The following is a 23,268-nucleotide window of genomic DNA, read 5'->3' as shown; positions in this document are numbered from 1 at the left end:
CATTTTCTTCATCTGATGTGAGGCAGATGAAGACAGGTCACCGGTGGGTTTGGACAATGTTACTGGACCACTGCTAAAGAGGGCTGGATGGGGCTTCTATAAGTCAGATAATCTTTTCCCTTGGATTCCAAACACATTATCTTATAAAGGACAAACAGCATTTATTTATCTCTGATGGTTGATGTGTGCTACGTTTAATTTGTAAATTAAAACAAAGGTTACACAAACGAGTCTACAGTGTTATTTTTCTTTAAAGGAAAAGAGGAATCAAGTTAAATTAGAACAGGAAGGGTGGAAATGAAGAAAAACCAGAAATCAGTATTTGCCAATAAAAGCTTGATTATCTCGATTAAAAGCTCCCATGTCCATTCACAATGGATGAAATAGTTAAAATGGTTAGGTAGATAATTCAATTTGTGGCAACATAGATGATGACTCCAATCATTTCTAATTGATTTTGCACTCACCTATATTCCAGTGAGAATCGTGTCAGTTCTGTGCTGTTGTGGATCCATTTAAACTCCAGCGGCCAGCTTCCCTCCGCCATGCAGGTCAGCACCAACCGGTTGCGCTCCAGGTGCAGCTGGCTGCGCACTGGTTCTGTCTTGAAATAGGGAGGCACATCATCTGTGAAAATTAGAGGAACAAGAAAAATATGATTATAGGGTAGTTTGTAAAAAGACACCGTGCTTCTAAATAAGGTTGATAAAAATAACACCTGAATGAAGGACACCCACTCCTAAATTTCACATCTTTTCTTTTCCTTTGAGAAACAAATTTACACAATTTGATGATACAAATTAAACATTGTCAGAGTGAAAAAAAAAATGTGTGGGAGATATCCTCAACCAAGAACATTTATTTTTTTTTAATTTTCATGATTCTCACGTAAAGCAAGCATATAGCATTTTCAAAACCTTTAAAATGATACATTTTACAGTTGATTATTTAACTGTTAAATATATTCTACAAACAAAACCTGGGACCTTGTCATGCACACTATGCAGAAAGAGCTGCAGAGATTCACAGCTCAGGTAGGACAATCTGTTGAAATGGCAACTATTAGTGACACGTTTCACAAAATTGGCAAAAATAGAAAAGTGAAAAGAAGAAAGCTATTTTGGGAAGAAAGCCATAAGAAATCCCATGTGAGGTTTCCAGTTAGCAATGTAGAGAATGTGTACAGAAGGTGTCCAGAGTCTGGAATGTAACTTTTTGGCTTTACTGCAGGTGGTGGAAAACAAACACTGCACATTGTTTTGAACACAGTGTCTCCACTGTGGAACAAGGTGGTAGCAGGACAATGCTCCATGGATGCTTTGCTTTGGCAATGTTTGGGAAGATGTGAGATTTAACTGATAAATGAAGACGCATCTAAAACATACAGGATGGGGATACTTAAGGTCCAGGTTTGGGAACCACTGCTTTAGATCAAAACATGTTCTTGTGTTAGAATGACCCAGTCAATTTCCAGATCTAAATCCAGTTGAGGCTTGACTTAAAACTGATGTTCACAAAAACTCTCTATCCAGACTGAGCTTGATGTATAAAATGTCAAAGTCTCTATATATGGGAAATGGTTAAGACATACCCTTAGTAGACCTTAAATTGCAAGTATTGACTTGAGATGTTGAATACAAATTCAAACCACACTTTTTAGATTTTTACGCAGAGTTTTAGGGTTCTGTTTTGGTTTATTGCTGGTCCGCCACATAAAACCCCAATAAAATTCATAGCATTTTGTATTGGAAAAGCCTTTCACACTTCAGACGAAAACTCCTTCCTCACCACGTCCCATTTGCAGCTACTTAATCCCCCACGATGCACTGCTGCTTGTGCTGCGTGATTTTGACTCGCTCATAGAGAGACTGAGACACCCAGCTAACAGCAAAGAGCGAGCGAGGCATGAAGTCATGAAGCGCTGGTCCTGCATCTTGGTGCTCTGTGTGTTTCTGTGTCAGTAACTCACTGGCACAGTGCACCACTCACCCTCTGAGCTGCGCTGAAGCAGACACCAGAGGAAAGACGCCAAGGAGGAGGTGTGAAATCCTTTGATCATCCTTTTGACTCTGCTCCGTTTCGCTCCGTCTTTCCTTCTTGTTGTGATTCCCCAACATGCTCTGTTGAGTGTGAAGGCATGGGTGGAGGCAGACTGGTGAAACTTCTCTGGAGGGTGAACGTGGTGATGCCGATTTTTATATCTCAATCAAGGCGCCTTGGAGGGAAGCTGTCAAGCTCCCTCTTGGTTCCAATAGCTCATCCTTTATAAACGGTGTAAAAATGGAGAGCTTACTTGATCATCATTGTAAATATAGAACACATTAATTGGATGGTTGGATAGTATAATTATCAAATTGACTGATAATCAGGCATTGAAATTAAACTGTCAAAATGATGTATAGTGCTGATATTTGGTTCCTCTATGCCGGCTCGGCAAAATTCACTGGAGGTAGAAGGATAAGAGTGAAGAAATGAGGATGAATATATGAGATGAAAGTTAAACAAAGTGAGGGACAAAATATGATTTATAAGCCTCTCTACCAGTTAAAGGTTTAGATGTAGTACTTGTGGAAGTAATGGCTTAATTCCCCCGCTTTCTAAAAAAAACTTAAATGCATAGCAGTTTGTAGGTTATAGTTTCCTTTTAAGGTTGTAAGATATTTAAACTCTGTAACTGTGAGAAAGCTGAACTGTAATTTGTATCACAGCTCATACTCTGCTAATGTGAATGGACTAAGGGCAATAAGAAAATCAGATTTATTTCAAAGGGTTCCTATATGATGAATGAAAACAGTAGGATATTCTGCTTAAATTGGTCAGATCAATCTGACCAGTTCAATCTGGATATTTGAATGTGTTTAGGTATTCGATGTGCTATTTTTAGTTTCTGAATTGGAGATCAGAAAACAGGGACAATTTTCCATCTTGACTTTTATCCTTGACATATTTGTTCATCATCTAAAATTCAGAACCTGCTGCTGTGTTATGGCTCCACAAGTTTAAAAATACTTCAGCTGTGTTGCAATTGAAATATTGCTGTTTGTAAATTATTCTCTTCACACAGGTGAAGGACCTGAATTGTCACTCAGGTCCTGACAATTGAAGGAATCAAAACACTTTTATAGAAGTTTTACCTGGATGCCTAAATAAATGGGGCCCAATTCAAACTATGTTTGCCAACGTGAAAGGGCAGTTTATCGCAACTTTACATTTAGACCCATGTAGAAAGTTGCAGGACTCTCTGGTGTGACACACTTATGATGCAAAATGGAGTAAAATAGAACATTGTTCAAGTACTTCCATTCATGTTTTGATGAAGGTTGAGAAGCTAAATATATTTCTACAAGTTAAACAGCTTCAGTAACTTTTCTTGATTAAAAAAAGAAAGCTTTTTTTTTTATAATTTCCCTGACTGGAGTAATTTAATCAGTGGCAGACTCTATTTTATGTAGTTTTTTTTCTGTACTAATGATGTCAGACTTTAGCAGATGATTTTAATGCTTTTTTATTCACATTTCTTATGCCTTCCACTGCATATTACCAGGAGGTGGATACATTAATGGGCTTACCTGGAGTTAAATTTGGTGTAACAAAGAGGGATAAAACCCGAGAACGTCCATGAGGAAATTTTGTCATGCCCACTGTTAAGCATGGTGAAGAATCTATGATGCTGTTGTCTGATATTGTTCCAAATGTCCTGGAACAATAGCAATGAGAACTCTCCAAAATGCCTTTCAAATAAGAATCTGATGGTCTGAGAAACAATTTTACTTGACACACAAAACAGAACTCCAACTTTATTTTCGTCGGCGGTGTGTTAATGAGCAATAAAGAGGCAGAAAAACTTTTTGCATATGACTACAGTATATACTCTGTAAATTTAACCTAATTAACAGGATCTTGTTTATACACGAGAAGCTATGAACCATCCAGGTCTATTTTTATGTCAATCTAAAGGAGCAGCAAAGACCGTAATATTTTTCTTTGATTGTGAACTCATCTGCTCCTATTAAAATGTAATCGGGGGTGATAAATCAGACACAAAACAGATATCAAAACGAGAGATAAGCTTCAGAAGTATATTCATCTCCATGAATTAATATTGAATATTCATAAACTCCAGCAACCTATTGAAGCATATTCGTTAGATGCTCCTTGGTTTGACTCCTGACTTTTTGCAACCCGGTGTGCTAACAATAAATATTTATAGAGACTACAAGAAAACGGAGCAGATTCGATAAAGTACCACAACATATTGACCCATCAGATTCAGCTCACATTGCTACCTTGTGTTCTTTAGTTCAAAATTGGGCCCTTTGCCATTCTGAAAGTGTTATGTTCTGTGAAATTCTGATCCCTTGAGCAAGTCAAACATGAAGAAAGCCTCCACACGGCAGAAGTCAAAACGAAAAAAGCCCACTACTGGAGCGAGGTCTCAGACGAGTAAAAACAAGATAATAGAAAACTGAAGTGCGGCAAAAATTAGCACAAAGATAAAATGAAAAAACTGAAGCAAAAGATGGAAGACAATAAATACATTGTTTACACGCCCTAGTTAAAATGCAAGGTCTTTGTAATGTAACATAATTAGACCTTAATCAATCATTTTTAGTTATTGTATAATTCAATAAAAAAGAGCAAATTTTAAAGAAACATCTTGTTTCTGTGTGTAAAGTAAATTCATGTATGCATCCAAAATAGATAGGCTCGGAAAAGCTCTATTGAAAAATTATAAAACTTAATAAAATTTTATAGGGTGGCTAATAGCTTTGACCTCAACTGCATGTAAATTTATAGACATATATTTATATACGTATATAGAAATACACACATACAGTCTGTTCTTATCCTTATAAGAATAGAATATGATGAATACTACACTCACTACAAGACAAGATATTTAATGTTCAAATGTTTTGCAAATATTCACTCATTTGGAATTTGATGCCTGAAATGCATTCGAAAAACTTCAGGACAGGGGCAACAAAAGACTGGGAAATTTAGGAATGGTCAGAAAACACTTTTTTGGAACATTCCACAGAGTACCAGGTTAGTTGGAAACAAGTGAATGTCCTGGTTGTATATAGAGGGAGCATCCACAAAGAGCTCAGAAATTCACAAGCAACAATAGGGCGAGGTTCAATAGTCTGTGAAAAACTGAGCAAACAGTCCAACAGTTTAAAAGCAATGTTTCCCAACATTACAATTGTAAAATGATTGGGGATTTCTTCATCTACAGTCCATAAAATGATCAAAAGATTCAGAGAACCTGGAGAAATCTCTGCAAGTAAGTGGCAAGGCTGAAAACAAACATTGAATGCACGAATCTTACCAATTGGGCTCAGGAACATTTCAGAAAACCATCGTCAGTGAACACTGTTCATCACTATGTGTAAACGTGCAAGTTAAAAACCCACCATCAAAAGTGAAAGCCACATGTCAAAAACACCCAGAAACACCGTTGGATTCTCTTGGCCCGAGCTCATCTGAGATGGATTGAGGCGTCCACATTTCAAATTGTTTTTGTAAATCATAGACATCTCATCCTTTTGGGCAAAGAGGGAAACGATTGTCCAGATTGCTATCAGAGAAAAGTTTAAATTTTAAAATATAAAAATTTCAGTAAGGTTTTAAAGATTAAAACCTTACTGAAATTTTAATATTACTGCAGTATACTCCAAGAAAAGAAATGTAAGATGTAAAGAAGGTTAAATTTGTTTATAAAATTATGCAAAACAAACTTGTCAGAAGGGTTACACAATAAAATATTAAAATGGCATTTAATTTCCAGTATTAGGTATTAGAAATAAACATATTCCCAAATGCATTTATCCACATTCACAATAAGATTTGACATAAGAATGTTATTATACATTTCCAAATTTGAAAATGCAAAGTATATTCTAATGCACTTATTTCAATGTAATCTCCCACTTCTTCCCTGTGTGCTTCCTTATCAACACATATGTATTAGCTTATGGCAGGGACGGCTCATTTGCATGCTGCTCAGCCAGGAGGATTCTCCCAGCGGCCGTGGCCCAGGTCGACTCATAGCTGGGGCATGTTAGTTTGTGCGCCCATGCACAGGTTAGTGTGTCACTATCACAACCATTTCTACAGAACACAGTCTATTAAATCAGCTCACTCATTAATGAGAATGGTCTCAGGTACAAATGCATGCCCCTGGGTGAGAATTTATAACTTGGAGAGGCACTTTATAAAATAACAAGCTACACACACACACACACACACATATATATATATATATATATATCCTACCAATCCTACCAATGGCTGGAAAAAGCTGGACTCAAGGACAGCACAGAGGCCCTCATCCTGGCCGCCCAGGAACAGGCCCTAAACACCAGAGCAATAGAGGCCCAGATATACCACACCAGACAAGACCCAAGGTGTAGGTTGTGCAAGGAGGCCCCTGAGACAGTCCAGCACATAACAGCAGGGTGCAAGATACTGGCAGGGAAAGCGTACATGGAACGACATAACCAAGTTGCAGGCATAGTGTACAGAAACATCTGTGCAGAATATGGACTGGAAACCCCGAGATCAAAGTGGGAAACACCCCCAAAGGTGGCGGAGAACGCCAGAGCTAAGATCCTGTGGGACTTCCAGATCCAGACAGACAAAATGGTAATGGCGAACCAACCAGACATCGTCGTAGTGGATAAACAACAGAGGAAAGCCGTTGTGGTAGGTGTAGCAATACCAAGCGACTGCAACATCAGGAAAAAGGAGCACGAGAAACTAGAGAAATACCAGGGCCTCAGGGAGGAACTGGAGAGGGCCTGAAAGGTGAAGACCACAGTGGTGCCTGTGGTCATCGGGGCCCTCGGGGCAGTCACCCCCAAACTGGACCAATGGCTACAACAGATCCCAGGAACAACATCAGACATCTCAGTCCAGAAATGTGCAGTCCTTGGCACAGCCAAGATACTGCGCAGAACCCTCAAGCTCCCAGGCCTCTGGTAGAGGACCCGAGCTCAGAGGATAAGAACCATCCGCGGTGGGTGTGAAGGGAATTTGTATATATATATATATATATATATATATATATATATATATATATATATATATATATATATATATATATATATATATATATAATTAATCTGCATAATGTGTTTTAGATACCGAACACTGGGGAATGTTAAATCTAAAATGTCAACTCAAATTCCTTTTAAAATCCTGCAGCCGGATGAATCCATAACTTACACTAAATAAATAAACAGATGTGTTATTTAAAGTGAAATCTATCACAAATAGAGGAATTATGTTTGCTTTATTAACATCAACTCTGGGTGACCTGAACGGAGCTAAATATAGGTGTGAACTTGCTCACAAAGAGCCAATGTTTCCTTTTCTCAGACCAAATTCAGAGCTGGTCTGCACCATGCCACATTGTGTGAGTAGGTGTACCAAAGATTACCCAAACATGTCTGAGAGTTGACCAGTTTAACTGATGATGCATTTTCCCAGGCGGCGCACACCAAGTGCAAAATGCAGTGTATAAATTTTCACAGAGAGGTATTTTCCAGTTCCCTGAGGACAGCTGTGTTGCGGTGGCACCCGTGTGTATCCATCGCCCTCCTAGCTCAGTCCTCATGGGACCGGCGCTATCGGACATGGCAAACATTTTTCAGGTACAGCCTGGGGGCCCCACAACACATGCAGACAAACTGCTGGCAGTCCCAACAAGCTATGCATCGAATACTAATGTGCTCCCTATGTATGCCTGGATACGAGTGGAAAAGTGTGTGATTTGTTTATTTTTTGCGCAATGTGTGTTCCTCTTTGATGGCAGGTGTCAAAATGTGTTTGTGATGCTGATGAGGATGGAAGTTTGGTAGTGGTCTGACTGTGCTGCTAATGGTCCCGCTGGGTGTGAAAATCTGTTCCACTGTCTGTCTTTATTTAGCACACTGGTCTGGCCCTCTTGCTGGGTGTGTGCGTGCGTGTGTGTGTGTGGAGGGGGGGGGGTTGAGTGTGAACACTGGATGGGAATGGCTCCAAAGTGTGGCTGAATATGTATGTCAGCACAGAGCTGTAAATTTTCTGTGTGTATCTGCTGCATACTTGAGAGAAGGGTTTGGCAGATGAGCGTGTGGTGAGTGCAGTCTGATATTTTACGGTTCCCTAAGAGACAATCAAATCCAGGCCAGCTGCTGTTTTTTTTTTTTCAACATGCAGATAAACTGTACATATGACTGAAATTATTATACACTCATCAGTTGATTGCCATTCTATTTTCATGAACAAATGTTAGCACTTTCTGGTAAATTGATGCTTCAGTAATGACTTCTCCTCCTTGTCTGTGACTCTGCAGCAGCCTGAAGACTGTCCTACAACAAAACTGGTCCATTTTCTCCAAAATGTTGGTCTGTATCAGTCCAAAGCCACAACATGATGTGGTCAGAAAAATTTGACTCAGTAGCAGACAATCTACATGCAAAAATGATTGACTGTGTACTTTACCACAATCTTTTGGCAATCTATTTTGTGAAGCAAATGTTGACCTAAGGGATTAGGTTGACAAATTCAAAATTATTTTTTGCTAATAAACTCATTGGCAAAAATTTAAGAATCCAGAAGAAATAGTGTGACTTACACATAAACTGATATGCATAAAAACTGTTTTATGCTTACACTGTTACCTACAAATATTGTCTTTAATGCTTTTACTGCTATAAACTAGAAATTCTTAAAAAAATAAAAATCAAAAAGAATTGAAGAAAAATTGTACTAGCTCAATGCCGATTTACAGATATCCAAAGAGGTTATTCCAAATTAAACACAAAATTACAGTTTGACTGACTAATGAGGGAACACATTTATAAAACGCCTTCATGCCAAGACTCGTCAGTATTTAGATCACCCTTTTGCTGTAGGGATCTGTGGAAAATATGGTTCATAGCCAAATACCAGCTGTTAGCATAATTTCTGTGGAATCTGAGCTCAATCCTTGTGGGCTAAAGGACATCAGAGGAAGCAAGAAATGAGTGTATTAAAGACTGTATGTGTTAAATAAGATATATCTAGGAATAAATGAAAAATCCGTGAGTGTTAGGTGATGTGCTGCTGAAACTGTCTTGACCGAGTTAATCACTGTTGTGGGAGCGGGATATCATCAAAAAAGGAGCAAATTATTTTCAATGTCACATGCAAGCGAATACAATGGCTGGTCTTGAATTAACAGTCAAGCCATAGTAGCAAGAAAGAGCATAAGGTCTGCCAATTCCTGATTCACTAAACATGCTTAAAAGTAATGTAAAAGTTTCTAAGAGCACAATTAACAGTGCTAACTGTTTATTAGCACTGTTCTAATGCCAACAATAGAAAGTGATGCTTTTGCATCACTTTCTAACGCTACCTTGACAAACAGCCCGTGTCACCTACATCAAAGTCTGCCACAATGTGAATCAGTTTAATCCTCATGAAATGAATTATTATTTTATAGCACTGCCAAACTATTGACTTAAAAAAAAGGTATTAATTTTATTAACTTAAATAACATACAGGACAGCACCTCTGTATCAGCCAAGTTGAGACATCCCAAAGTACCAGAATGTTGTTTCATCATTTATGTATTTATTTTTTTATATTCTGTTGCATTTTCTTATGAATTGCTTTATTACTCTTTACTTATTGTATTTTGTATCTTGCTGTATTTTCAAAACTTGGTTTTGAACCTTAGAAGCAGTTTGATTAATCAATAGTTGTATTATCTCAGCGAAAAAGAGACAGTAGATTAAATCACTGGGATTCACTGGCCTACAGCAGACATGAAATTCACTACAATAACTTCCTATGAATAATAAAAAGCTTATTTGCTATATTTGCACAAAAATGTAAATGTTCTCTCTGTTTTACGGTTTTTCTTATCCAATTTATGGGTGAAAAGAACCCGCATATTGGATAAAATCAATAAGTCGTGCTAAAATATGAGAAGTCTTTTAGTGGAGTGGTTAGGAGAATAGGTGCTGTGAATTTACAAGTTTATCTATAGTGATAAGCTGTCCTTGTCACTTACCTTCCAAAGCTAAACTATTCCAATGTCAGCTCAAAAAAGCAAGTTTAATTTCAGTTTGTTATTCAGCTCAAGTTTAAAAGTATTATAAGTAATTTCATGGTTCTGTACAGAATAAACTGGCCCACAATTTTAGAATGTACTATACAAATGGCATCCATCTGACTCAGCTAGCAGGGTTCAAACCAACAAGACCAACAACCCAGGAAAAGGTAAACAAAGAAAAAACGTATCACCTCAGAGGAAAGATGGTAAATATTAGCCGTAAAAATGAAAGCGTATACGTGTTACCGCAGCTAATATATGCTTTCCAATCTCAGTTACAAAAACCTGTCTCCTCTGTTGGTGAATTGTTATACAAGTGTGTAGGCGTGTGGGCGTGTGTGTGTGTGTGTGTGTGTGTGTCATTGTGATTGCATGCAAAGTCAGGACCAAACTGGTTTAATTTCCCACAAGACCCAGAAATAAAAATCTCCTTAGCGATGGAGTGTGCAGCACAGTACACTGAGCATATTATGTTATTATGATTATGAAGGCAAATCAATTCCTGTAATGTGGGAAACAAAGCTGAGAGGCAGCTCATGTGTCGGGATCATATGACTAAAAGTTCTGCATGACATAAACAAAGATAATATTACATAGCTTTGCTCTGTTTAGGTCTTTTAATTTAAAAATCCATGTGCTTGGAGTAAGTGGTACCTTGTTATAACACTTAGCCTCCTTAAACATACGTAGCTAACGTAGGTAGTGCTGTTAGAAAACTACATAAATGTGACGGTAAATAGTTTTATGAAACAATAAATACTTCATGTTGATTTTATTGATATAATGGGTATATACCAGTTCAATTTCTTGTTTATTGAAAGAGCCACAGACATGACAGTAACTCCTATTAACAGGGGGAAGACCACTTGATGAAATTAAAACTGAGGAACAGACTAAGGAAGGAAGGAAATGGAAACAACAACCTCAAAGGAATTAATAGTCAACTAGGAACTTAAAACTTGATACTTCTCCACTCCTTGATTATTTCTAAATTTGAAAAAAAAAAAGATTAAAAAAAATTACTTTGTCTAATATTTCCAAAAGAAATTTCACAAACATTGATAAAAGGAGGGGATATTAATGATTATTACAGTTCAAGAAATCCATGTTTGACAAAATGTTGCTTTTAAAATCGGAGACAAATGCAACAATAGGTCTGTTATAAATGGTAAGACCCTTTTAATTTTATGACGAGAGCAAAAGGATATAGGTGTGTGTTAGGTTTTACGACTGTAAATATTGGAGCGATACAGCTGTATTGTGAATTACAAGAGGATGCCATACAGCCTATTTACTAGTGAAAATAAATAAATTAAAAACAATTGCCAGATTTGGTGAATATGAAAATGTTCAGGAAGTTTTTCATTTTTGGCTCTGAAAGAGCCGTGCTCATTTCAAGATAATAGTACACAACGCAGAAAGAGTCACATTTGATGGTCAGGCCTAATTATGAAACTCTACATTAAACATGGGGGTTATCTGCAGTTCTTCTCTAGAAATCTGAAAAGTTCCTGTCTTCTCAATAATGTATAGACAGGCCACAGCTATGAACTGACAAAACACAAGAACAGAGGAATGTCTGCATAGAAAGTAAAGCAGCCCACTTTAAGAAACACACGCAAACATATACACTAGTGACAATCACACTGATGCAAACTATCGACACCCAGGTGTTGAGAAGTGTTTGCCAAACTCTCTCCAGACCCACGAGGTAGATATCTTTTCAGCACAATGTGCAAATGAACTAAGCAAAGTGTTGCTCATGTGATGATGACATGTCACACAAAAAATTACACATTTCACACTTGTCTCTTCACACTTGTCTCAAGGATCATCATTGCATCTCAGTCAATCAGATTTATTTTCATCCTACCATCCTCTTACAGTGGTTATGCAGCATTCATAGTAATTTAATTGTTCTAAATGTGCAAACGAGAAGGCAAGCAGCAAATGTAAGTACCTTCTGCCCATGGCAGCATTGCCATGGAGTCACCATCACATAAAAACAATAATTTTCTGTTGCTCATTTGTGTCATATCCTGTGTAATGTGTGATGTGTAGACACTTTTTTCATACTTAGATTGTGTTTTGCTAGAATAAACAGCCCAATGGATGTATTCCACTGAGGCAGACATCTGTCATATTAGAGAGTGGTTGATTTGTATGTTTTTTTGCATGTGATTTTTACACAGGGAGTGCCATGTGTATTTTATAGCTTTGGTGTAGCAACTTTGTTAGTGATAACAATTAAGTAACATGTTAAAATAAAATGGTCTTTGTTTTAGAAGAAATCTTTGGAAGTGTTCCTCAGATCAATATGAAGCGTTTTCTCAAAATCTTGCCACCAATTTGTGACAAGACGGAAAATTCTGAGACTAAATGGGATACTTGTGATCAAAGAGTCACAGACAGAATTTCTGCCTCCCGATGTGGAAGTGGACACAGAGCTGGATAGCAAAGTGGTTCGACAAAATACTTACTGTAAAAGAAGAGAAATTTGGGGATAATTGCGTAAATTGCCTCTTAGTGAGGATGATTAGAACAACTGATGGCTGAGGTAGTTTGAAGGGGAAGCCATTATCCAGCATCTCACCACTTGCTCACTGCAGAGTGCAGCAGGAAGCAATTCCACTTCACACTCATGTTAGTGGGCTTTAATTTACAAGAATGGGCTTTTTAATTTGCCTTTCTTAATAACACCTTATGTCTTTCAGTAGTTTTAGTTTTGTGTGTTTTCTTGGAAATGTAATTATGCAAGGGCTTAAAAAACCCCAACACCTCTTGAGACTTTTGTAGATTGCTGAAAAATACAGCCATAAACTTTGATAAATTTCATTGAGATTTTATGCGGTGAGCCAATGCAAATTAGAGCGGAACTGTAATGTGAAGTGAAAGGAATTTTTATTTTTAGAAATACGAACACTGTGATCAGCCCTTTGAGTAAATATGTTTTAGAACATCTTTTCCTCAAATCTGTAAATGTATTTGAACAGTTTTTACACTCCTTATATGTGGTCAGTGGTGTTTTTACATCCACACATTTACACACAACTATGCACACAATTGTAATTTTTTAAAGTTATTCTCAACTGGAAATTTCTTTGAATTTCATTGAATAAAGTATTCTTTTTTTTAACTATGCTGGAAATGCAACCTCTTTTATTATAATTTTCTGTTTTTATATATTTACCATTGTGTTATTTTGCATCCCTCTATTTTCCTGGCACTTTGCATCTCGTACACTTGAATTTCCCCCACTCAGGCACAATACATGTTATTTCTGCTCCATTCTTAGTTCCAAGTCTTTTATGGGATGTCTCTGACAGAACTGCTCAAAAAGAGACAAAATTCTTATGCAAATATGTTTTTACAAAATAGTTGTAGACAGATCCAATAAAGGGCATCTATGAACATCAGTTTTTAAGTCTTTCATTCATCTTTATTTTACATTTCTCTGTTGTGCTGGAGCAGAAAGCAGAGGTTTGTTGCTGTGATGTGACAAAAAATTTAAAAAAAAACATTTGAGTGGTCCCTTGCATACATTTGCACCTTTTGCATTGTGTTTCATTATGTACATGTCTATATTAGTGCTTTTTTATTTCTAACAACAAGTAGACACTAACTGGTTACCATTTCCCTGGATACTGGACTCTTGTTAATCATGCCATCTTTATAATTCCTGTCTCTGTAGGAAGTATTGTCTTTTTCCTCTTGTACTGCGAGCTGTGTACATATAAAATTTGAGGTCTTCTTCTATTACCTTGCAAAATATGCACTAATGGTATGACCCCCCTTTCCAATAAACATGATAATTGTCTGTCCCCTGTCTTTACTCACCTAATGAAGGGCATATCTAATTTAAGCCAAAGGAACAAAGGTCTTTGGTTTTTACTGCTCAGCAAGCCAATTAGCTCCTTCTTATCTTACTTTACACATTTTTGTTTGACCTGCTGCTACATTTTCACAGAGCAATCATCGCTGGTCTATGTCCTCTACTTGCTTCCACTGGCTAACTATGCATGTTTAAGGAGACAGTTAGCACCAGAAGCGAGCCTATGATTACATAATAACTAGACATAAATGCTTTCCATTATTGAACTTAAAAAAAAAAGCAAACAAAAAAAACAACAACTTTATCCTAACTCCTTATAGGAGAAGTCCAAAAGTCTGATTGGGAGTGTGTATACAAAACCCTATTATAATCACTCATGCTGCTACAGGGGCCTAAATTTGGTCTTTATGTTTGTTGCTATGGTCACAGAATAAGACCTCACTTTGACTATTAAATAAATCTGTAATCTTTCATTAATGACTTTCTGGTTTTCTGCATTATTTACGAGCAGGCCCCAGCATATTGTGTCCACACAGTCAGGTCACTGGAAACTACTGGTGGGTTGGGGAGGTTGGACAATGCATAAAAGAGGAGTATGAAAAGATGAAAGTGGGTTGGAGGAGCACGGTGATTATAAGACCAGAGGAAAAAAGCATTCGCTACACTTCATAATAAAGTCTGAGGATTAGGTTATGGGGGAAAACAAGGGTCTTATTTACATCACTGCACACAGAAACTCTAAGCCATCAGCCTCGGGTGGGTATTAGGATGGGATATTTTCTTGCAATGGACCCTGCAGGCTCTGGACAGACAGTTTACTGTCATATTTTTTCTCTGAACTCTGCAAGGCAATCTGGTTTTTGAGAAAGTAGTAGACAAAAATGTTGCACTCAGAATATGGGGTTCTTTCACTCTAGGACTGCAAAAATTGGCAAGGCAGAATAAAATTGGAAGTAGTGCAGACATAGAACCACAAAGACAAATTGTTCTTTAGTCTGTTATGAATGCATATTCAGTGTGTGGGGGAGTGTGGGGGTGTGTCTGTGTGGAGGAGGATGACATTATTAAGAAGCAGGAAACATTTAAGATAACCATCAATATTCCTATTCATTCAGGAAATTCGTCCAAGATCAAGCAAGATCATACTATTCATGAGGGTACAATTAGAACAAACTGAACAAGTATTGCTTGTTTAGGGTGTTTCCAAAGATAACAATTATTTTCTCTAAAGAATATTAAAGGATATGGCAGAATAACTTATATTTGCAAAGTTGCATCTGAATGAATCAGTTACATTCTGGAAAAATGTCCTTCAGATAGATGACACAAAAACATGTTTGGTCATAATACACAGTTTTATACTGTATGAGGTAACAACAAACACAGCATTTTAGCACTAGAGTCTTATAAGAACAATTAAGCATGGGGGTGGAATAAAATATAATTCTGCATGTTTTGCAGCCACAGAAAATAGGAATCTGACAGTCAAAAAGGTAACATCTGCATAACTTTGTGTTTTCGAGTCAAATGTGAGGTCACATCTAGCAGCTAAATCTGATCCTAACTTTGTCATTAATAGAATTATCCCAAGACAAATCAGAAAATTTATAGCAGAATGGCTGAAAAAGAAAATATCACAGTGCTGCAAAGAAATGTGGGCTAATATTTCCTCCACAGCGATTTGAGAGTATGATAAATAAAAAAAGGAACTAATCGATGATCCTGCTGCTTTTTTTTTTTTTTTTTTTAAGCAGATCTTTTTCAATTCCACTTATGGTTGTTCAATAAATAATGACAGTGTGAAATTGTGTTTTGTACTCTTGAGGATTCATTTTAATAATTTACAATATAATAAAAATCTGAAATTTTTCTGCATGTAAAACCCTAGAAATAAAGTTGGATGTACTTTCATTTTACATTCATTGTATAAAAACCAAAGTTTAAATAAACATACAGTACATTAACTAGTTAACTTTTTTATCCCTTCTGTATCTCAATCTGCTGAAGAACAAACAAAATAAAGAAGAATACGTAAGAAAAACTGTCAGCCTTAAAGGTAATCATCTGGCAGAGCTTGATTCTTGCTAAAACAGAAAATTCAACTTCAAAAGTTCAGACAAACCATTAGAAACCTAGTTTTCCTTACACACTTTAATCTTAGTTTTCTCTCACAAAGTGCTCCTGCACACTTAGCCACTCATCAGAAAAGTACACCAAGATCTGTCAAATGTTCAGTAGCAGACTGGGGAAAAATCCACAAAGCATTCTGTATGTGTAGGAGGATCTGTGTAAGGTTTTTTTTTTTTTTTTAAAGCACGCTCAAGACTCTTGGGATGACGCCAGTGAAGACAGATATGTCTTGCTGCGTGTAACTTATCATCAGCAGATAGAATAAAAGAACAAGATGTGGCTAAGATGGATAGAATGATGCGTCTACAGCTGCTTGCTGCTGAGATTTAGGAGGCTCTAAAGAGGTTATCGAAAATAGTTTTCTTTTTTCTACATCCTTTAAGGAGCCGAGTATTGGCTGCGTTTCAGCCAGAAAGAAAAAAACTAAGTTTTGAAGTCCAAAAAACATAGCATTTCTCTTTGGGATTGTGTTATTTTTCTTCTTTTTGTTCCTTTTAAATTCAGTTGAGGTTAAGCTGAACGATTTTTTTTCACAACAGAGCTGCTGAGAGCATACACATAAAAAGTGTTTAACGCTCAGGTGAAAAGACTATTTCATCCATTCTATATCTACATGGGAGTTTAAACTAGACTCAAGTTTCATCCAAAACTGCAATTTTTCTGGAATATTTGAAAGAAAATCTCTGTCAAATTAATTAAAAAGATTTCAGTAATTCAAGATAAGAAGTGAAACTCGCATATTATATTTATTGGACAAAATTATGGCTTACTGCCAATTAAATATAAAAAGTAGTTTCTCACAATTTGAATATTACATTATACCAATAAAGGTATGTTTAATATGAGATGTTATATTATGGCATATGCAATTACAAGGAAGATTGCTTGAGAAATGTCTTGCAGACATTCAATGACACCATCCACAAACAGAGAAAGGCCACACAAGTTTGTGAAAAGCCGGCTTGTTTGGCAATGGAGTGTTGTATCTAAGCATACTGATGTAAAGTTGAGTGGAAAAAAATGGTGGTATTAAAAGATAACAGAAGATGATTAGCTTCTGTTAGATCAGCATTAACATCTACGTATATCTACACATCAACTAAGCATTTGCTCCTGCTGGATACAACCCAGGCAATGCAATACTCCAATTTAATTCACACAGAATAAAATCCCATAAGGTAAACAAAATTGACTGTGGATCAATTGTTATATTTACTGCCTCACAGTATCATTAATCAGTGAACTTTTTTTTTTCTAAAGATGGTGAATGATGTAGCAATTTTGAAGAAAAAAAAGTCAGAAGAAAAGTCTTTTTTCCAAATGTAGGCTTTTAACTTGTGTCTTTATGCCCAGTTTTAGTTATTAAAATGAATACATGCCAAAGTGAATGCAAAAAGGTGTATTCACATAATAGTTATTATTTGAACAGAATGTGTGAGTTGCATAATAAGTTAAATGGGATCTTGCATCTCAGTGATCTTATGTGTGTAGGAGAGGCTAAGTTAAATAGTAACAAATAATAATTTACTACTGGATAGAAAAACGTATGTAAGGAAACCATCTTGTTTCTGCATTTTTAAACATGGCTCATGAATCACCCAGCACATCATTTCTAGCTTCTGGTGGTAAATAAAAAATACCAAATTTTACTACTTGTGTTAATTTTTTAAGCAACTATATCAGAAAAAGACATGTGAAATATTGGGTACATCAGTGCAATAAAGCCCAAATTTGGATTTTGTAAAATCAAGTTGCAGGAAACTTAAAATAATGAGGTCAATGAGCAATGCTAATCTGCAGCAGGGCTAAGACAACCTGAGCGATGTGTGGAGCTGTGACCACAAGATGGATGCAGCCGTCAACTCTCTCTACCTCTTTTTCCTCCAACTTTCTCCTCAGTCTGTTTTTCTGGTGACTTCTGTGCCATTACTGTGAATCTCAAGTGATTGACAGCTTCCTCAAATGGAAGGGTATTGAGAGAGCTGTGAGTGACATACTTTCTTCCCACCTCCATAGTCAAGCCAACCATTGTGTGATGGACGTCTGTCTCCAAAAGTGGATACTCAATACATGTGCTCTATTAAGTCTTTTCTTTTTTTTTTCTTAAAAAAAAGAGGGAATAGAGTTCATATTTCTAAGGGGTGCAATTATAATGCTAGGGAGGTTATCTAGACAGAATTAGGCAGTTTTTCTGCTTTGCATTTGAACTCTGCAATGTATGCAAAGGTGTTTTGGGGGAAATCCCCCAAATAAAGGCCCCAGTCACACAGAGCCAGTCAAACAGTAAAGTTTTGTAAATGATTAAGAAAAAAATGTGTGTCCATATAACAAGATGCAGCACCACAGAAAACGCTTTAGGTATGTCCGGACAATCGTAGGTGCCACAGACCACACACACATATACACAGAAAAAAATCGCAGAACAATACCAAAGGGCACAATGGTTGTTATTTGTGAAAGTGAGGAACATGCAGGTCGCAGCGAGAGATGGATCTATGACGTCATCATTTCAAAAAAGACACAGCTCGCATGTAAACTCTGAAACATGAAACATGAAACCAGCGTTGAAAATTTTCCACAGTCTGACCTGTTTTTCAAAAAGAATCTTTTCTGGTCTCCAAAAATGCCAGATCTGTGGAAGCATAGAGTTCACATATCATTAGTTAATTTAATGTTAACTATTGATATGCAGATCAATAGTTAACATAGAGTTATGTGTCTTTCCCATGGTCACATAACATTTAACATGAGAGGGGAATGCAAAACAACTCACAGCTTCCCTATAGAACCAATAAAAAGCTGTGGACAATTACTAAGTTGAAGAAAATAACACATGGTCATTTGAAGGGCTTACAAGAAATCTGAGCAAGGTGACAGGCAAGTCAATTTGTTTGAGTCAATACTTTGCTTAACCACCTTTTGCTGCAATAACACCTGTAAGCCTTTGGGAGTATGTCTTTACCAGCTTTGCAGGCGGATTTCTTAACTTTTTTCCTGCACAAGTCTGCTGAATTCCCAACATGACTAGTAACAAATTGTAAACAACTTCCTCTGGTTTTCTTTCAACAATTTATTTTTTAGTCTCTTTCATAAGGCTTGCAGAGTGCATCACCAATAGCTCTCTTCTTGACAGGTTGCAATGTCCCCAACTTTCAATTTTTTATTTGTAAAAAGAAAAAAAAAATCTATTATTTTTTCTTCCACTTTTCTGACTTCTGCACAATTTTATGTTGGCCTGTCAAATAAAATCCTAATGGAATCCATTCAAGGTTGGCTTTTACCAAAAACATTCAATGTATTTGAATGGTTTTGTAAGGCACTGCAAAATATATCTGTCCAGTATATTACAAGAGCATTTTTAGAACATGTACCACAGTAAAATTATTCACTTACTGTGGAAGCTATGACTTATTGAACGTGCAAAAGCTCCAGCCTACAAACAGTTGGGAAATTCTGGACTTAGGCATTTTGGGTGACACAGCAGTCTTGTGATGAATGGGCAGATGTACGACAAGCTGCATTCTGACAAGTGCTTCAAATGTCCCCCGCCTAATGACACTGTGAACAGAGCTGGGACTGGACCATCCATCAAAGGTCCTACACCCAGCCCTGTTTATGATGAGATCACACCACCTTTGAGAAATGCAGAGCCTCACCTGTCCTTTAGTCATCCTAAGCCCATTCTCCATTTTCTATTATCAGTGACCTGTTGCCCCCTTCCCACCATTTGTTTCCCTTTCTATTAGCAGCCCTTAGCACCATCCTTTAAGTAATTTCTTTTATGCATTTTCATCTTTCACATAGGAAATTAAATTGTTGAATTCGATACATGAACTCTGGTACGCTCACCATTAATTCTAGGTAAGAAAAAATTTAGCACAATTACTTTTTCCCCTTTCGCCACAGTTTCTGTTATAACACAGTACTAATAAGTCATAAAAAAAAATACCTTGCCAAAATGGATTTGCAGTACAAGTGGTCAGAAAATTACAGGGGTTGTAAACAAACCAGGAGATCAGGTCCTACTTTAATTAGAGGATAAAATCTAATGGGAGCACCTATTTGCCAGTAATCATCCAGTAAAGCACAGGAAAAATGTGAAGGCTAGTTGAGTAGCAAACTGTATTATATGTTAGCAGCCAAACAGCTGCCTGGTGAAATGTTAGAGCGTAAAAGTCTACCTTGTGTAGCTGAAACACTGAACAGTCAGGGTGAATTCACAGGGAATGTTTGAACTGAGTCAAACTAGAAATTGAAATTGCTAGCAAATGTTCTTTAAAAAGCAGCTGAACATATTTGCATTAAGGTTACATAATTATTCTACGTAGTGCAGCTTGAGAACGCCAAAATATTTAAACATTTATTAAAGTTTGGGGAAAAACACACAGGTCTTAAAAAATGAATAGCCTCTCTGGTAGTTTCACAGATAAAATTAACACAAGAAGACAAGCCCACCATGATTGCATGAAAGCTTCCAATAACATTGATTTTGAAAACAACACAAAACTCTTTGAAGAATCTTGAATTAATATAATTTACAACAACATTTAATTTCCCTTTGAGATCAATGAAGCATTTTTGAATTTGAATTTAAAGCAGAAAATGGTTTGGGCAGGTATGCAAGTTTAATCTTTATGTTTGAGCTTGGTTTGTTCACAAATATATGTCAGCAAATAATAACCAATTATCAGTGATTGCGGATAAGATTAGCCAGTAAAACCACACTCCACCAAATCTGCATTGAAACATCATTACTGGTCATGACGTTCTTAAGAGAACACACCACCTTGGGCTAGGCCTGCATGATGAGCTAGAGCCTCTGAACTGTTCATTCATGAGGCACTAGCAGGACAAGGTTTTCTGTTTGACAACTGTTAACAAGCACCACAGGCACTAATTGTTAACTTAGGCTGGGCTTTACGGAGCCCGATTTCCTAATCTGTTCACAGGTCCACTTTTGTGAACTAGTGTACATAAATGTTGTATCTGCATTCGGTGAATCTCCCATGTCTGGTTCTTTCTCATCTACATGAAACAATCCTCAGCTGCTGGTCAAGGCCTGTTGTCTGAAAAGTAACGGTAAGTAGATAGGAAGAGCAGGACAGGAACAGAAACGTTGTCTAATTGTCTTGCCTTGCTCCATCGCTGAAGGTCAGAGCCATCCCTCACTGTCAACAGCAGCACCACCACGACAAGTAAGGCACTTGTGATTGACATCCTATCAGCTGACTTTTTGCATGCGGTGATTAACCACGTTCACAAAAGCATATGCAAATGCAAACACACCGCTGTGCCGGCACAGTGTTTCAGCAAGCCTGACATCCCTTGCAACTCTTGAGCACCCCTGCCCGTCTTCTCACACAAGTATACACACAAGCTGCTGCACTTCTTCTGCTTCATATATCAGGTCTGTGCTCGCTGTCACCGTCTCCCCCACAGTGCCCTGAAAAGACACACTGCTTTTTTTCCCCTCTCGCCTCAAACAGAAGATGTTCAGGTGCGAACCGGCATGTGTTCACCGTCGCGTCAAAATAGTGCATCCTTGTCTGCCTGCCAGGGAGAATAATGCCTCCTTTTAACAGAATACATGAAAATTTCTCTTTGTGTAGTCAACTTACAATTGCTCTGTGTTAGCCTCTTCATTCTAATGCACTACCAGCAACCACATTACAGTGAGAATGTGGACGGTGTTCGTCATACAGAGATGCAAAATGGATACAGAGTGGGTGCTTGAGTACAAAGTGCCAGTAGACAATCTGAGTCCTTGAGCCTAACAACACTGGCAGCGTCAACATTTTGTATAGACTGCCATAATCTATTGAGTAACAGTCAAAGCATGTTATTCCTTTTTCCGTGGCGATACTATGTTCATGTGGAAATCTTAAGTCACTCTTCTTAATCCACATTATTGGTTTACTAAAAATTGTTTCAAAAACAGGCTCAGAGAAGGAACGAAAGATGTAGTCACTTTGTGGGGGTAAAACTACAACACTGCAAAAAAAAATTTAAATAAATAAAAAATGAAGCAACTGAAAAGTTGGGGGAAAAAAGCCTAAGCATTAATATGATTAATATTCTTTTAAATCTTTTTCTTTTTTAAAGTTGAACTTTTAATGAAAGCCTGACCGACTTTGGCATCTTAAACAATTTCTCTATTACACAGTAGTGCGTAACTGAAGTGTAAAAAACATAATATATTTTTTAAATGTGTTTCTAAAATAATGAAAACCGTGGCTTGCATTTAAAATTAGACTCAGTCAATACTTTGTGGAACATTTTGCAGCAGTTATTTAAATGTTTTAGAGATATTTTTTTGAACAACTGATTTTTCAATCCCATAATTATATAGGTTGTGCAGTTTCAGCTTTCATATATATATATATATATATATATATATATATATATATATATATATATATATATATATAGAGAGAGAGAGAGAGAGAGAGAGAGAGAATTTTATAGAGTAATTAAGAGACTACATTTGCCAATTATTAATAAAATAATCATAATTTTAAGTATTTTTCCTTGTAATTTCTTTCTCAACCGCTCACACTGCTAGCCACTGAAAAACTGCCCCCCAAAAACAGACAGGTGTCCTTCAGTACAATTAGTTCAGCGTGTCTATTCTTTCCAGCTGCACCAGGCTTCTCTCATGATGCAGATCAGAGCCAAAGACAGTCCTATGATCCATTGTCCGGACAAGAGGAGTACTCTCATTGTGTAAAGCAGCAGAGAGGCCTTTGCCAAGATGGCCAAGTGGGATGAAAAGAAGGGCTCGGGTTTTTTCAAAGCAAATCACCAAAAGGATCTTCTTCCTGCCATTTATCACACAGATGGGGGCAAACGATGAAGGCTCCTTGTCTTCCTTTGCTTTGTGCCCTTCCTCCACCAATTTCCCTACTTTGCTTGTGTTTGCATTAATCACTTTGCTCCTTTTGTGCTCAAATTTCCAGTGTGTCCTTTTCTCTACTCATTTAATTAATTTCTGTAATGATAAAGATGTGTTGTGCAGGAGGAGTAAAAAACATAATTAAACATTTACTTTACAGTTTGGTACATCTTAAGTCTTTGTGTATGGGGGCAAAGACAGAGATTTGCACTTCTAAACACTGACAAGTTTGCCAATTATCCTTTGTAAAATACTTCATGCTTATTGGACAAAGAGAATCTGTGTACATATATTTTCAAGTTTCGCCAGAGACTCAATTAAATTTAC

General features: G+C 37.0%; 1 protein-coding gene across 6 annotated transcripts in view; it reads right to left on the bottom strand.

The window, feature by feature from the left end:
- Positions 1 to 23,268, bottom strand: part of sdk2 (sidekick cell adhesion molecule 2) — a 321,139-nt gene that overhangs the window by 107,574 nt on the left and 190,297 nt on the right. For all 6 annotated transcript variants that reach the window (XM_023341209.1, XM_023341207.1, XM_023341210.1 and 3 more), the window contains exon 2: positions 468 to 627. In XM_023341209.1, the coding sequence (XP_023196977.1) occupies positions 468 to 627 (160 nt within the window). The remainder of the gene's footprint in view (positions 1 to 467; positions 628 to 23,268) is intronic.

The sequence above is a fragment of the Xiphophorus maculatus genome, chromosome 10 (genome assembly GCF_002775205.1).
Source record: "Xiphophorus maculatus strain JP 163 A chromosome 10, X_maculatus-5.0-male, whole genome shotgun sequence".
In the NCBI taxonomy this organism is placed as follows: domain Eukaryota; kingdom Metazoa; phylum Chordata; class Actinopteri; order Cyprinodontiformes; family Poeciliidae; genus Xiphophorus; species Xiphophorus maculatus.
Note: the sequence above shows the minus strand (reverse complement) of the source record. Positions and strands in the feature narration are given on the sequence as shown.